At 41.4% G+C, this 16,536-nt stretch overlaps 1 protein-coding gene across 11 annotated transcripts in view; it reads right to left on the bottom strand.

Moving 5' to 3' along the window:
- The window catches only part of MAST2 (microtubule associated serine/threonine kinase 2), a 210,611-nt gene extending 196,603 nt beyond the window's left edge, over positions 1-14,008 (bottom strand). For all 11 annotated transcript variants that reach the window (XM_082687229.1, XM_082687216.1, XM_082687222.1 and 8 more), the window contains exon 1: positions 13,493-14,008. In XM_082687229.1, coding sequence (XP_082543355.1) covers positions 13,493-13,678 — 186 coding nt within the window. In that variant the 5' untranslated portion in view covers positions 13,679-14,008. The remainder of the gene's footprint in view (positions 1-13,492) is intronic.
- Between the last annotated feature and the right edge of the window lie 2,528 nt (positions 14,009-16,536).

Raw genomic sequence — 16,536 nt, 5'->3', positions numbered from 1 at the left:
ATAGAGGCTAAGATTAGGGTAGCAGCAAAGTTAGTGGGGAAAAGTCTCATGCAATTTTAAGGTAGCACCAACCAGACCTGATAAACTGAATGTGGAATATGAAGTTAAGAAAAGAATCAAAGAGGGGCGCCTGGGTGGCTCAGTGGGTTAAGCCGCTGCCTTCGGCTCAGGTCATGATCTCAGGGTCCTGGGATCAAGTCCCACATCGGGCTCTCTGCTCAGCAGGGAGCCTGCTTCCCTCTCTCTCTCTCTCTGCCTGCCTCTCCATCTACTTGTGATTTCTCTCTGTCAAATAAATAAATAAAATCTTTTAAAAAAGAAAAGAAAAGAATCAAAGACAACTTCCAAGTTCTGATCTGAGTAAATGAGAGAATGGTAGTGCTATTTATTGACATAGGAAAGACTGGAAAGAAGCAGAATGGGAGTAAAAAAATCAAGAATTCAGTTTTATACACATTAAATTTGAGATCTATTGACTATCCAAATGAAAACAGACATAGTCACAGACAACTGAAATTAAGAGTCTAGAGCTCAAAAGAAAGGTCATGGGGTGCCTGGGTGGCTCAGAGGGTTAAAGCCTCTGCCTTTGGCTCAGGTGGTGATCTCAGGGTCCTGGGATCGAGCCCCGGATCAGGCTCTCTGCTCAGCAGGGAGGCTGCTTCCCACTCTCTCTCTGCCTGCCTCTCTGCCTACTTGTGATCTCTGTCTGTCAAATAAATAAAATCTTAAAAAAAAAAAAAAAAAGGTCATGATTAGATAAATGTGGGAATCATCAGCACACAGATGGAATTTTAAGCAGTACAATCTGATGAGATCATATCAGAAGGGAGAACAGACTGTAAAAGCAGACTGAACCTTCCGAAACTCCACTGAGATAGGAAGAAAACCAAGAGAACAAGGTCCCAGAAGTCAAATGATAGAGTGATCAACAGTGTCAAATGCAAATAGGTTGAGTGAGATGAAGACTGCAAATTGGCCACTGGGTTTAGCCACGATGACCCTGACATAAGTATTTCAGTGGAATAATGGAGACAAAAGTCTGACTGGAGTCGGTTCAATAAAGAATGAGCAGAGAGGGGCACCTGGGTGGCTCAGTCACTGAGGATCTGCCTTCGGCTCAGGTCATGATCCCAGAGTCCTTGGATGGAGCCACGCATCCTGCTCAGCAGGAAGCCTGCTTCTCCCTCTCCCACTCCCTCAGCTTGTGTTCTCTCTCTCACTGTGTCTCTCTCTGTCAAATAAATAAATTCTTAAAAAAAAAAAATGAGGAGAGAGGAAATGAAAGCAAAGATACAGACAACTCTTCGAGTAGTTATAAGGAGAAGCACTTTCCTACTTGTGGTCAATTATTTCATATCACTTGCTCTTTTGCCTGAATTACTGCAAAAAGCCTCCTAACTGGTCTTTGTTTCCACATACCCATTCAGTCCCAGTACTGTAGCCAAATAGACTGGATTAAAATTAATATTAGTTCACATGATTCCTCTACTCAAAACTTTCCAATGGCTTCCCATCTCATTGAATGTAAAAGCTGAAATCCTTGCAACTGCCTACAAGACCCTTCACAAACTGCAAACTCTCCACAATCCAGCTCTTCTCTCCACCTTTCCCCTCTGAGCTCATCTATTACTCACTCCACTCCAGCCACCCTGGCCTCCTCCTGCTCCTCAAATACAAATTTTAAAAGTGGAGCCACGCTTCTGGCGAGGGTATTTCCCATTCTCTCTACCAAGTACGCCTTTCCTCAGATTATCTAAATGCCTCTGTCTCAACCTTCAGGTCTTTACTCAAATATCCCATTCCAATGGGATGCCTTTCCTGATGCTATTCAAAACCACAACCCCTCAACAAAATGAATGTAGAGGGAACATACCTTAACATAATAAAGCCCAGTTATGAAAAACCAGTAGTGAACATCATACTCAATGGTAAAAAACTGAAAGCATTTCCTTTAAGATCAAGAACAAGATAAACATGACCACCCTCACCACTTTTATTTAACATAGTACTGGAAGTCCTACCTGCAGCAATCAGACAACAAAAAGAAATAAAAGGCATCCAAACAGGGACGCCTGGGTGGCTCAGTTGGTTGGACGACTGCCTTCGGCTCAGGTCATGATCCCGGAGTCCCGGGATCGAGTCCCGCATCGGGCTCCCAGCTCCATCGGGAGTCTGCTTCTTCCTCTGACCTTCTCCTCGCTCATTCTCTCTCTCTCACTGTCTCTCTCTCAAATGAATAAATAAAATCTTTAAAAAAAAATTTTTTTTAAAAAAAAAAGGCATCCAAACAGTAAGAAGGAAGTAAAACTGTTACTATTTGCAAATGACATGATACTGTATATAGAAAACTCTAAAGATTCCACAAAAAAAACTATTAGAACTAATAAATGAATGCAGTAAAAAAATAAATTAAAAAAAATAAATAAATAAATGAATGCAGTAAAGTTAAAGTAAAGATACAAAATTTATATACAGAAACCTGTTATTTTTTATACACTAATAACAAAGTAGCAGAAAGAGAAACTAAGAAAATAATCCCATTTATAATTGTCCCAAAAAGAATAAAATTCCTAGAAATATATTTAACCAAGGAAGTGAAAGATCTATACTCTGAAAACTATAAGACTCTGATGAAAGAAACTGAAGACAACACAAATAAATGGAAAGATACACTACACCCATAGATTGGAAGAATTTATATTGTTAGAATACCCATGGAATCCCTATCAAAACACCAACAGCATTTTTCATGGAACTAAAACAAATAATCCTAAAATTCGTATAGAATCACAAAAGACCCCAAATAACCAAAGCAGTCTTAAGAAAGAACAAAGCTGGAAGTATTGCAATGCCAGATTTCAAGGTATGCTATAAAACTACAGTAATCAAAATAGTGTGGTACTGGCACATACATCAATGGAACAGAAATAAACCCATGCTTCTATGGTCAATTAATCTAAAACAAAGGAGACAAGAATATACAACAGGGAAAAGACAGTATTTTCAATAAATGGTGCCAGGAAAATTAGACAGCTACCTGTGAAAGAATAAAACTGGACAAATGGATTATAGGCTTAACTATGAGACCTGAAATCATAAAACCCGTAAAAGAAAACATAAGCAGTAATCTCTTAGACATCTGCCTTAGTAATATATTTATAGATAGGTCCCTCAGGCAAAGGAAACAAAAGCAAAAATAAACTTTAGGGGCTACACCAAAATAAAAAGCTTTTGTACAACAAAGGAAAACAAAAACAAAACAAAAAAACAACCTACTAAGTGGGAGAGGTATTTGCAAATTATGTACCAGATAAAAGGTTAATATCCAAACTATATAAAGAACTTACACAACTCAAAACCGAAAAAAAAAAACACAAACAATCTGATTAAAAAAATAGTCAGATGGGGCGCTTGGCTGGCTCGATACATGGAGGGTATAACTCTTGATCTTGGGGTTGTTGAGTTCAAGCCCCATACTGGGTATAGCAATTACTTGAAAAAAAAAATGGGCAAAGAACTTGAATAGGCATTTTTCCAAATTAGACATACAGATGACTGACCAAAGACACATGAGAAGATGCTCAACATCACTAATCATAAGGGAAATGCATATCAAAACCACAATGAGATATCACCTTACACCAATACAAATGGCTAATATCAAAAAAGACAAGAAATAACAATTTTTTTTTAAGATTTTATTTATTTACTTGACAGACAGAGATCACAAGTAGGCAGATAGGCAGAGAGAGAGGTGGGGTTAGCAGGCTCCCCGCTCAGCAGAGAGCCCGATGCAAGGCTCGATCCCAGGACCCTGGAATCATGACCTGAGCCGAAGGTAGAGGCTTTAACCCACTGAGCCACCCAGGCACCCCAAGAAATAACAATTTTTGGCGAAGATGTAGAGAAAAGGGAACCCTCACGCATTGTTAATGTGAATGTAAATTGGTATAACCACTGTGGAAAACAGCATGAAGCTTCCTCAAAAAATTAAAAATAGCAATACCACACAACTCAGTCACTCCACTATTGGAGAAACGGAAACGGAAAATGCTATTTTGAAAAGATGTATGCACCATTATGTTTACTGCAGTATTATTTACAATAGCCATGATATAAAAGCAGCTCTTGATTTCAGCTCAGGTCATGAGCTCAGGGTACTGGGATCGAGCCCCAAGTCAGGCTCCATGCTCAATGGGAAGTCTGCTTCAGGATTATCTCTATCCCTGTGCCCTTCTTCCTACTCACTTGCACACTTTCTCTCTCTCTCTCTAATAAATGAATGAATTTTTTAAAAAATTAAAACCAGGGACACCTGGATGGCTCAGTGGATTAACCAACCAGTTCCTGATTTCAGCTCAAGCATGATCTCAGGGTCATTAGATGGAGCCACACTGAGCTCTACAGTGGGCATGGAGCCTGCTTAAGATTCTTTCCCTCCAGGGGTGCCTGGGTGGCTCAGTGGGTTAAAGCCTCTGCCTTCTGCTCAGGTCATGATCCCAGGGTCCTGGGATCGAGCCTTGCATCGGGCTCTCCGCTCAGCGGGGAGCCTGCTTCCTCCTCTCTCTCTGCCTGCCTCTCTGCCTACTTGTGATCTCTATCAAATAAATAAATAAAATCTTAAAAAAAAAAAAAGATTATTTCTCTCCTTTTCCCTCTGCCCCAACCCCACTCTCTTGTGCGTGCGCGCTCTCTCTCTCTCCCTAAAAAAATAAATAAAACCATAATCCTCCATCATTCTTTATCCCCCCTTCCTTACTTTATTTTTTCATAGTATTTATCCCCATATAACATACAACATATTTTATTTTATTATCTGATATTCCCTCTACTATCACTTCTCCACCTTTGGCTAAGATCAAGTGTGATATTCCCTCTACTAGAATAGAAACTCCATGAAAGCAGGGCTTGTGGTCTGGCTTTTCCACTCCTGTAATCCAAGAGTACTCAAAACAGACAAAAATTGTTGAATCAAACAATGAATGAAAGGGGCACCTGGGTGGCTCAGTGGGTTAAGCTTCTGCCCAAAGCTCTGGTCATGATCTCAGGGTCCTGGAATCCAGCCCCATGTCAGGCTCCCTGCTCAATAGGAATCTGATTTTCCTTCCCCCTCTGCCCCGCCCCTCCCTGCACAGGCAGGCACTCTCTCTCTCTCTCAAATAAATAATTTTTTAAAAAGAAAAGAATGAATTAAAGAAGCAGCAGTGTAAGATTAATAAATTTTTTTTAGAATGGAAAATATTATAGCCATGTTTGTATATTGATGACAACAGAACATACACAACATGCAACAGAAAAGGAAAACTAATTAATTTCAAGAATAAAACTCTTAATTGATGTAGAGGTTGGCCTTGATAGGAGTAGAAAGAGATTATCCACAGCAACAGGACAGAAGGCATAGAATGTGGGTACAAATAGAGGTAGGTTGGGTAACTTATAATGGGAGTTTGTGGAAGTTCTCTTCTGATTATTTTTGCCCCCTCAGTTAAATAGTAGATAAGGACATCAACAGACAGTAAAGAGGACAGAGTGTTGGAGGTTTGTGGAGAAAAATTAAACTATCATTTAAGAATGAAAGGACTCAGGGCACCTGGGAGGCTCAGTTGGTTAAGCAGCCAACTTTTGGTTTCATCTCAGGTCATGATCTCATGGGTTGTGGGATGGAGCCCAAGTGGGGCTCCCTCCTCAGTGGGAAGTCTGTTTGAACATTCTTTCCCTCTGCCCCTCCCCCCACTCACGTTCTCTCCCTAAAATAAATAAATAAAATCTTTTTTAAAAAGGGAGGGGAGTGAATGGACTAGGGAAGGAGTGCCTGGGTGGCTCAGCCAATTAAAGCCTCCAACTCTTGATTTTAGCTCAGGTTGTGATCTCAGGGTTATGAGATCAGCCCAGAATTGCTTCAGCTCAGTGCTGGGTGTGGAGCCTTCTTTTTTTTTTAAATAAGAACAGTCACCCTAAGCATTTATTTAAATATTAATAGTTACGGGTAAAAAATATAAATGGTCTAACAAAACTAACAGCTTTATGGTCACAGATGGTGAGATGCTGACAAACAAGAAATAAGATCTATGTACATTGAGATCTGGTTGTTATGAGAATGCATACGAAGGCTTAAGAAAAGGTCTATTTATAGGCTTTGGTGGAGCCATAATCCCCAATCTTCTAGGGGCTCCTGATGCTGCTTGAGAACCAGGCACAGATGACTGGGGTCCAAATACGTTGGAGGATCTACTTTTAGAAGATGTCCTTCTGCATGCAGTGGACCCTCCTTTGGTCTTGGAGCCACCAAAGCCAGTTTTCCTCCTCTTAGGCCTTTGGGAGGCTGACATCCTCTTCCTCTTTCTTTCATTTTTGGTTTTATTCATAAAGTAGTGAGAAGATATGGGCGTTTCCTCATCAAACTCCTCGGGGCCGTTTTTTCTGGTGCCCCTGCTGCTGCCTTAAGATTCTCTTTCTCTCTTTCTCTCTCTTTCTCTCCCCACCCCACCCCCACCCCTCACCACCCCTCTAAAACAACAACAACAAAAACAAAAAAAAAAACAGTGAATGGACTAGGAAAATATCATAGGACTGAGGAGTCCTGATAGACTCTTTGAGGTTCCTGATCACAAACTAAGATGTTAATATGGTCATTTTTTTCTCCAACCACATTCAGTTACTTAAACACAGGTACAAAATAAGCAAAGGTGGTGTAATGATGTTTGGAATTTAGTCAAGTCTCAGAGTTGGTGCAAGGATAGCTGGAATTTACTTGTGGATAAGTCACATATGACAGAAAGGGGAAATGGCAAAGAAACTGAAGGTACATGCACAGGAAAGATCATGATAGTCCATGAAATGTTAAGTTGACAAAGAAGGAAAGTATAAGCATTAGGTGACTGTCAATGAAAAGATGGTTTAAAAAAAAAAATGACTAGAAGTTCCAAAGACCTTGAACAATTTTTGAAGAGGAAATTCTAAAAGGAGTGTGAGAGGTGCCTGGGTGGCTCAGTCGTTAGGTATCTAGCTTCAGCTTGGGTCATGATCCTAGCTAAGGCCTGGGATCGAGCCCCGCGTGGGGCTCCTTGCTCTGCAGGAAGACTGCTTCCCCCTATTCCACTACCACTGCTTGTGTTCCTTCTCTCACTGTGCCTCTCTGTCAAATAAATAAATAAAATCTTTTAAAAATAAATAAATAAAATAATAAAAGAAGTATGAAATAGAAAAATAGAGATGATGTGAATGTCAGAGTGTAGCAAGCTCAAAACTAAGATTTTAGAGGTGGGACAATTACTTGTAAAGACAAAATATACCTAATGAACATTGAAGTAGAAGGTTCAGGTTGATGTCGATTTTTTACATCAAATATTTACTATATATTCACTGTGTACACGGCTGTAGTACAGAGATGAGGAAAGAACCTTTGGGAGTTAACAATGAGATTCAAAACTAACAGAAAACATTGTCAACTATGTCTCACTAATGATGCATTTTGTGGAAACCCTTATTCCCAATAATGTCTAGCCTCTATTCTCCCTCAAGGACTTTTTCTTCTTTACCAAGGCTAAGCCTTGATCCAACAAACCCAGTTTTCAAACTCCTTTGGGACCTCAAGTATGTGTATTAATGATGAAAAACAGTTAACACCTGCTGATGAAAAGTAATAATTACCAAGGTACCATAGGGATTTCATCAAGAAAATATAAAGTTAGTTGACAAATTTAGCAGAGTCATGGCAGCTAGGACCAGCAATGAAGGAAATATACTGACTGCAATATTTAGCTGCTTCTGATACTCATGTCTGTAGGTCACCATCATTAACTGGGGTTTTTTTTAGGCTGATCTTTAGGCTAGGGGTCATCTTAGCCTAAAGCCAAAGAAAGGAAAATCAGGGAACACTGTCTTACTTGCTTCAATCATCCCAGGCCCTCTACCCCCGCCCCACCTTTGATGAAATCAAATCTTCCAAAGTTAACAGGTTTTTAGGAGCTGGCCTTTACCCATTTTACTTGTGGATAAGACAGGAAGAAGGGCTAAAAAATTTTCTACACTGAAAACTCAGAATTCTCAAATGTCCATGTCTCAGTCACCATGTTGAACATTCTATCCCCCACACAGTTAACAAAGTAATCCAACTAAAACACAAGTAAGAGCATCCTGCTCCCATACTTATTACCCTTTTACATAGTATTAAAGACCTTCTATAATCCAGGCTCCTTCAGTTTCTTAACTCACCAACTATGCTTTAAACTTGAAGCTGCTACAATACCAAACTGATTTTAGTTCCCCACACATAATATGCAGCTTCCCCTCTGTCTACTTTCTTCTCTGTGCTTCTGCCAATGTACTAACATTATAGCACAGAGGAAAGAGATGGTGCTGCTTCCCATAAAAAGAATTTTGAAAATTTCTCAATGGTGCTGAGGGAATTCTAGGAACCAAAATTAAATTCCACCTTCCTTCATCCTCAAAAATGTCTCATTTCCTTTAGTTGGCTATTTCTATCATACTACCATTATTACTCTAATCACCTAAATTCAAAATATTTGAATCATTTTTCTATTCATAAATAATTATTAGCACCTGCTGTGAGCAAAGCCATTGACTACACATTATGGCAGAAAAAATGATGATATAGTTCCTACCTTTAATCATTTACAACTTAAAAACAAAAATGAGAAATACAAAATATGGAAGTATAAAAGTGCTAAAACACTGATTCATTCATCTGTTCATTGAGCAAATATTTTTATTCAGATACTACTATATACCATGTAATGGGCAAAACAATGTAATATAGAAACAAGGTGAGATAAGAATTAGTATTTAAATTAAGTACCTATCTACTATGTGCTTCTAATCATTTTTTCCTTTAATCTCAGAGAACCCAAGCTTTCACCTTCTGAATCACAAAATTTGAGAACTGAAATTTCAGGAGATTTAAAGATGTATTAAGCACAATCAAGGATCCTCTTAGGTGGACCTCACATGGAAAACAACTTCAAAGAACAGTTTCTGAGGCATTTGAGTTAGACCTGGAAGCCTGAATAGAATTTCAATGGGAAGAAGCAGAGAAGAGTTTTTCAGATGGATGACAAATTAAAATAAGTATACAAAAATACCCATTAGTAAACAAATACTTACTGACTGCCCATTACTGTACCAGTTAAAACACTAAGGGTATACAATGATGAATAAGACAGTCTCTGAGGAGTTTCTTCTCTGAAGAGACACTTAAAGACAATTAGCATATTCATTGAGCAAGTATCTGTTTCAAGCACTACCACATATCTATGTTTCTAATAATCATTCAGACTAATAACTATGTTTCAAATACCATAGTGGGCCTTAGTTGTACAATAGTAAATAAACAATGTGGGCCTCAGAGAATTTATAAAGCCAAGTCTCGGGAACCAAGAGAAGGGGAACCTAACTTCAATTCTTCTAATAAATAGTGGTAAATATCAAGTAGACTTTAAATGCCAAGATCTCCAGAGTTTATTCTATAGAGAATAAGCTAACAAAGGTTTCTGAAGATAAATGAAATGAGGGGCACCAGAGTGGCTCAGTAGGTTGTGTCTGCCTTCAGCCCATGTCATGATCACAGGGTCCTAGGATCTAGCCCCAAGCTCCACTCAGTGGGAAGCCCACCTCTGCCTTTCCCTCTCCTTTCCCACCCCACCTCATGCATGTGTGCTCTCTAGCTCTCTCAATTAAATAAAATCTTTAAAAAAAAAAGAAAGGAAAGAAAGAAAGAAAAGAAATGAAGTGATCATTTAACAAATATTTATCTACTATAGGAACTCAGGCAGGTAGTGAATATAATTTTTTTTTTTTACTAGAATGCAGAATAAACTAGAATAAACTAAAAGCAGAGTAAATACAGTTAAGGTATTACAACAACCAATACAAATTTATAAATGGTGAATTAGGGTGATGACTGTGAGAATAAAGATTTGAAAGGTGTCATGAAGGTAGAATCAGCAAAAACCTGGATAAGGGGGTCAAGGAAAAGGAGAGTCAAAGACCATAGATACAATTTCAATTTGGATGACAAGAAAAAGGAAAGACAGGGAAAAGCACATTTCAAAGGAGAAATAATGGATTCTGTTTTAAGGATATAGCAAGCCACTGATTCATAGATCCAAGTCTGGCATCCTATTCAGAACTTATTCCTAAATACCAATATAGTATAAAGTATAACAAGCATAACTCCATGTCATGAGAAGAGGAAAACAAAGTCATCTGTGAGAATTTGAAATTTATTGATTAGCTAAGCTTACTCCCTGAATAAAGATAATCCATCTGACCTCATAACACACATGTGAAATCTTTATCTTTTCAAAATCAAATAATTACAAGTTATGGGCTTTCAAGGACACTATCAAATTATAAAAATCACAATATTAAGATCACGAAGGCTGAGTCTATAGTGAAAACATTAAGCACAAAAATGGAAATGTAGAGCTAAGGAAAGAGGTCAAACCTGGAAACTCAGATCACTCTACAAGGAGGTTCTGTGACACAAGGCCATGAATAAAAGACCAGAGACCCTGTTCCACATCCTTCTACCCTATTCATGGCAATGAATAGGGTAGACCTGCCAAAAAAACAGTACAATAAAGGAGAGAGCCAAGAAGAGAGGACATATCCTCAAGAAACATTTGGAAGAAAAAAAACCAAAAAAGACACACGGGAAGCAGTCGGAGAGATAGAACTGTAATGGACATTATGAAAAAAGAAATAAAAATACCAAGAAGAACACATGGGCAACAGTGACAAATAGTTCACAAAAGTCAGACAGAATGTGGACTGGGGTGAAGTCTAACAAATTTAGTCATTAAAATTCCCTAACTGCTACATATCTCTCTGCATAATTCTTTCACAATGAAAGCTTCATTATGAAAAACAGCATTATTTTTTCATTTGAAAAAGAAGTTTTAGTGTCCATTGTGGACATTCATACAGTGGAAAACTACGCAGCAATGAAAAAGAACTATTTCTACAAGCAACAACATAGATGAATCTCACAGACATGATTTAATGAAAGAATCTAGTCAGAAGAGTACAAACTGTATGGTTCCCTTTATAACAAGTTCAAGAAGAGACAAAACTAATCCATGGTGACAGAGGCTGGGAAAGTGGTTACCTTTGGGGAAGGGTAGTAACTAGGAGAAAACACAAAGAGGCAATGTAGGGTACTAGAAATGTTCTACATTTCGATCTGAGTAGTGGACACATGGGTGTATTCATTCTATAAAAATTCACGGGCTAGGGGCACCTGGGTGGCTCAGTCAGTTAAAGCCTCTGCCTTCGGCTCAGGTCATGATCCCAGAGTCCTGGGATCGGGCCCCGCATCAGGCTCTGCTCAGCCGGGAGCCTGCTTCCTCCTCTCTCTTTGTCTGCCTCTCTGCCTACTTGTGATCTCTCTCTGTCAAATAAATAAATAAAATCTTAAAAAAAAAAAAAATTCACAGGCTGAATGAACTTTGGACTTATGCATCATATTTAAGTCATACCTCAAAAAAAAAAGTAAATAACATACAAAATTAAAAATATACAAAGTTATTGGTGACCTTGAAGACAATAGTTTTGGAATATTTTAAGAGTAGAACTCAAACTGTAAGGAGTGCTTTGGCTGGCTCAGTTGGAACAGCATGCGACTCTTGATCTTGGGGTCATGGGTTGGAGCCTCATGTTGGGTGTAGAGATTACTTAAATAAACAAACTTTAAAAAAAAAAAAAGCCAAAGTGTAATATGAGGAATGCATACAGGTGAGTAAGCTGAGACAGTGAATACAAACTCATTTTCCAAGAAGGTTGCTAATGAAGCAAAGAAGAGATAACAAGGTAACTTGGGTGGGCTACACAATGCAGGGTAATTGTATTGTTTTGTTCTTATCTGAGGTATAGGACAAAAAGAAAATTATATAATAACAAGGGCCTACCTCAGATGAGAGGGGATGAAATCAAGGACCTAAGTTCAGGGATGAGCTTCAGAATGGAGGATGAATACTTCCTTTTCTAGGATTGAAGCAAAGGATGAGTAAACACAGAAATTTTGAGATAGAGAAGGACCTGGCTGGCTCAGTTGGTAGAACATGTGACTCCTGATCTAGGGGTCATGAGTTCAAGTCCCACATTGGGCTGAGAGCTTGCTGGCTTGCTGGCTAAATAAACAAATAAAAAACTGTGAGATAGAAAAGAAGGGAAAATCAAGTAACCTTGAACTCTCTGGTAAAGAATGCAATAAGGTCAATTGGATCAAGTAAAATGAGTCAGGAAAGGATCAGAGCTTTAAATACATTTTAAAAGTTTCAAAGAGGTGGGTGCCCTGGTGGCTCAGTTGGCTCAGGTCATGATCCCAAGGTCCTGGGGTTGCACCCTGCATGGGGTTTTTTGCTTGGTGGGGCGCCTGCTTCTCCCTCTGCCTGCTGCTCCCCCTACTTGTGCTCACTCTCTCTCTGTATATCTATCTATCTATCTATATAATGAAAAATGTCTAAGTAAAATACTTATTTAAGTGATGGAAAAGAGGTAGGTCTAATAAGTCTTGAAAACGATAAGGATGAAGTTACTAGGATCTCAAGGAGGGCTCTGCAAAAGGAAAGCTGTTACTACAGTTCTTACTACAGAATATTTTTTATGCAAATCCTACAAGGTCAGTAACACATTCTCCTTTCACCACACTTCCTACAGCTACTGGTGGCAACTTCTCCCTGATAAAACTGAGCTTTATCCCTTATTTCTAAATACACCTAAGCCTGATGAATGAATTATACAAACACATCCTGTCCATTCAGAAACTCCTTAAATTCTTTTACATTGCTTTCTAGCTCTGTTTTCCCATGAAGATGTTTTCAGTGGTAAACTCCCAGAAGACAGAGCCTATCCACATAAATTCAGGGCTCACGGTGCTGGATTTGGAATTGCACATATCCAAGTGTTTTTATAAGTGCGTTCTCATGAAATAGATAGTTACCAAAGAGAATCTTCAAGATTTGAACACTTTCCTACCAGACTATACGGTCATAGCCAAATCAAAGAATGCTTAGAAATGACATCGGTTTTTATAACTGTCAAGACAACCTCTAGGAAATAGGGTAACATTTACTATTTCATATTAATTTTCCCTACCTCACACTATTTACCCCTCTGGCTAACTCCTCAGAATCCCTTGAGTAAGCCTATTCTTTGCAGTTCATTTACTCCCAGGCTACATTCCAGCGTCCCTTCTTCACATCCAGAATCCCTGACTACAAACGCCCACAGGACCATTTTTCCAAACCCCAATTCCCCCATTTCCCATTCAACCCCAGGCCATGACTTCCATTTCTCCACTCCCCATTTTTCTGCCTTTCCAGACCTTCCTTTTCTCCCCACGAACTACACAGTCCCCACCCCTCAAATGCCCTGGCCCAAGTCTTCCCGCCTGCGATCCCCTCCCCCACTGTTCCCATTCAGGCTCCCGCTCCCCATCCTATCCCTCCCGGACGTCGTCTGGCCCCCGTACCTGCTCCCTGACCTCGGGCCCCGAGAGCCCGGTCCGCTCCTCCAGTAGCTGCCTCCCGGGAGGCGCCCGCCGGCGCGGCGGCAGGGGCTGGGGTTGGGGCAGTTCCACCGCCCGCTGAGCCCCATCCTCCCGGCGGCCGGCCGGCGGCGGCGGCTGCGGTCGGTCGCGGCAGCGGCTCCGCTTCATTATCTGTGGCTGGGCCCCGCGGGCGTCAGCACTGCGACTGTCCCAGCCCCGTACAGCCCCGGGCCGCAGCGCTGCCGCGCCAACCACCGCCCGCGGCCACCATGGCCGGGCGGGTGCCCGAAGCCACCGACCCCAGCTCGCCGCCCCTCCGCGCTTTCTGGGGCCTCAAGCGCCGCGACCTCCTCGGCGCTCCTTAGAGAGGCGTCAGCATCCCCGCCGCCTTGTCTTCTCCCACCCGGCACACGCTCGGCCGGCCACCCGCCGCCGGCTCTACAGCCAGCAGCCAGCCGGCCCGCCCGCCTCTGGCCCTGCCCCGCCTCTCCCCTCCCCGTCCCGCGCGCGCGCGCGCGCGCACGGGAAGCCCGCCCGCCGCCTCTGGTCGCGCGCGGCCTCCCGCGCACGCGCCAAAGAACGGCCGCGACCGACCCGCCCGTGCCTCCCAACGCCGTGAGTAGAACGGAAGGGGGCGGGGCTCTTGGCGCCGCTACTGCGGCTGAGGGCGCTCATTGATTCTTTCATTCATCCATTCATGAAATCGTGTTCCCCGCCAAGCTAAGCGCTAGGGATCTGAAAATGAGTTAGAACTGATGAGTGTCTTCAAGGATCTAGGGGAAGAGGGTCGAGGAACAAGTAGGAAACAAAATATACAATTAATGAATGGAATACTAATGTGTGCCCTTTTATTGAGCACTCACCAGCTGTTTTCACATCACACTTTGGATGCAGGTCTGCTCATTCTCCTGTTAAAATAAGAAGACCAAGGTGAAGTGACATGCACCAGGTCACTCAGCCAACCTGTGACCAAACTGGACAGGACTCAAACCTTGCTTTCTGTCCCTTTCCAGTTTTCTGCTGCTTCCAGAAAGTAAGACAGGCTATGGAAAGTCCTATAAACGAGGAAGAAATGATGGATTCCTTCTGGGAGGAAGGGGAGGACAAAAAGGATTGTTCTGGAACAATCCTTATGACTCCCCACTGACAATGAAGTCATGTTATAGCCCAGTCCAGCCTGGCCACAGCCAGTCCAGCTGTGGCCTGGGCAGCCCTGCCTGCACTTGCAGTGACTCATCTTCACAGCAACGTGGCTGTAGCTCAGCCTTGTCTGGCCTCCTTCTGGCTTCAGCTGGTTTGCCACAACCTTGTATTTTTCCTCTTTAGTCTTGAACACGGTTTTCTCCTAGAAACCTTTCTTGAAGATTTTCTTCACCCACTTTCACCCACTTTTCCTAGGCCTTCTCCCTGAACCTTCTTAGAGAAGTAATAATATCCAGCATTATAGAGTGCCTACTGGAAACCAGACACTGTGCATTCAATTCATACACACAAAACAAGAGTTAAGTTATATTATTTCTAGTTTATAGTTGAGGAAACTGAGGTTCAAGTTGCCTAACATGCTCAATATGACATAGTTTATAAGTGCAAAGCCACGACTCAAACCAAGGTCTGTCAGATACCAGGCCCTACACACACAATCAAGTATACTGCCTATCACCAGTCTGCTGTTGTATACCCTGTTTCAGTTCCTCACCACCAACCATCCATTTGTGTCAACCAGAAATTTCGTTGTCATCCTAGACTGTCTCCTTACCTTCTGCCCCCATGTCCAATTAACAAGTCATTATTACTTCTGTAAACTTCCTTTCTCTCTACTGTCTCCTCTTTCCATTCCATTGACACCACCTCAGCTCAAGTCTTACCTTCTCTCACCTACTTGACTGAGAAACTTTCAAAACTTGGGACCCCCAGGTACCTCAGTTGGTTGGGCATCTCTCTTCAGCTCAGGTCATGATCCCAGGGTCCTGGGATCAAGTCTCATGTTGGGTTCCTTGCTCTGTGGGGAGCCTGCTTCTCCCTCTGCTTGCTGCTCCTCCTGCTTGTGCGCGCACTCTCTCTCTCGCTCTCTCTCTCATTCTCTCTGACAAATAAATAAACAAAATCTTCAGGAAAAAAAAGAAACCTTCTAAACTGGTTCACCTACATACACTCCTTTTCTCTTCAAACCCATCCTCCAAAAAGCCATTAAAGGAATTTTCATATAAGATGATGTTATGCTTTGGGACGCCTGGGTGGCTCAGTTGGTTAAGCAGCTGCCTTCAGCTCAAGTCATGATCCCAGCGTCCTGGGATCAAGTCCCACATTGGGCTCCTTGCTCAGCAGGGAGCCTGCTTCTCCCTCTGCCTTTGCCTACCCTTCTGTCTGCCTGTGCTCGCTCTCTACACCTCTCTCTCTCTCTGATAAATAAATAAAATCTTTAAAAAAAAAAAGATGATGTTATGCCTTTATTTAAAACAAATGGATTTCCATGACCTCCAAGATTAAATGTTCACTTATTATATTTGACAAGACTATCTAAGATCTAATCTCTGTCTACTTCTCCTCCTATTAATTCCTGCTGTACCAACTATTTACAGTTACACCAGCTGTCTATAGTTATCTGCATGTACGGGAGCTGCCACATTCTTGGTTACAAACATTAGAAACAACCTCTGAGTATCCTAGACCTAAGGTAGAATTTATTTGAAGGCTATATAGAGGGTCTCACAAAATTGAACAGAGACTGGAGAAGCAGGCTTATGAAACTGACAGGAAACAACAAGTTCTACAAACTGAAAATCAGGAACAATGTCAGGACACTGCTGTGACCACCACTCCCACACACACCACCAGACAATGTACTATGCTGCTGCCATGCACCTCTGCAAAAGGACTCTAATCTCTTCATAATTACATCACCATTCCAGATTCACAGTCTCTGGCAAGAGAATCCACTGACTCAGCCTCGGTAATTTAGGGACCAGAAATCCATTCTAACTTTTCACCTTCCACTATAAGAACTACGAAAGTTAATGTGGCACAAA

The sequence above is a fragment of the Mustela nivalis genome (assembly GCF_964662115.1).
Source record: "Mustela nivalis genome assembly, chromosome: 10".
Lineage (NCBI taxonomy): Eukaryota > Metazoa > Chordata > Mammalia > Carnivora > Mustelidae > Mustela > Mustela nivalis.
The sequence above is the reverse complement of the archived record's forward strand: the minus strand, read 5'-3'. Positions and strand labels throughout refer to the sequence as shown.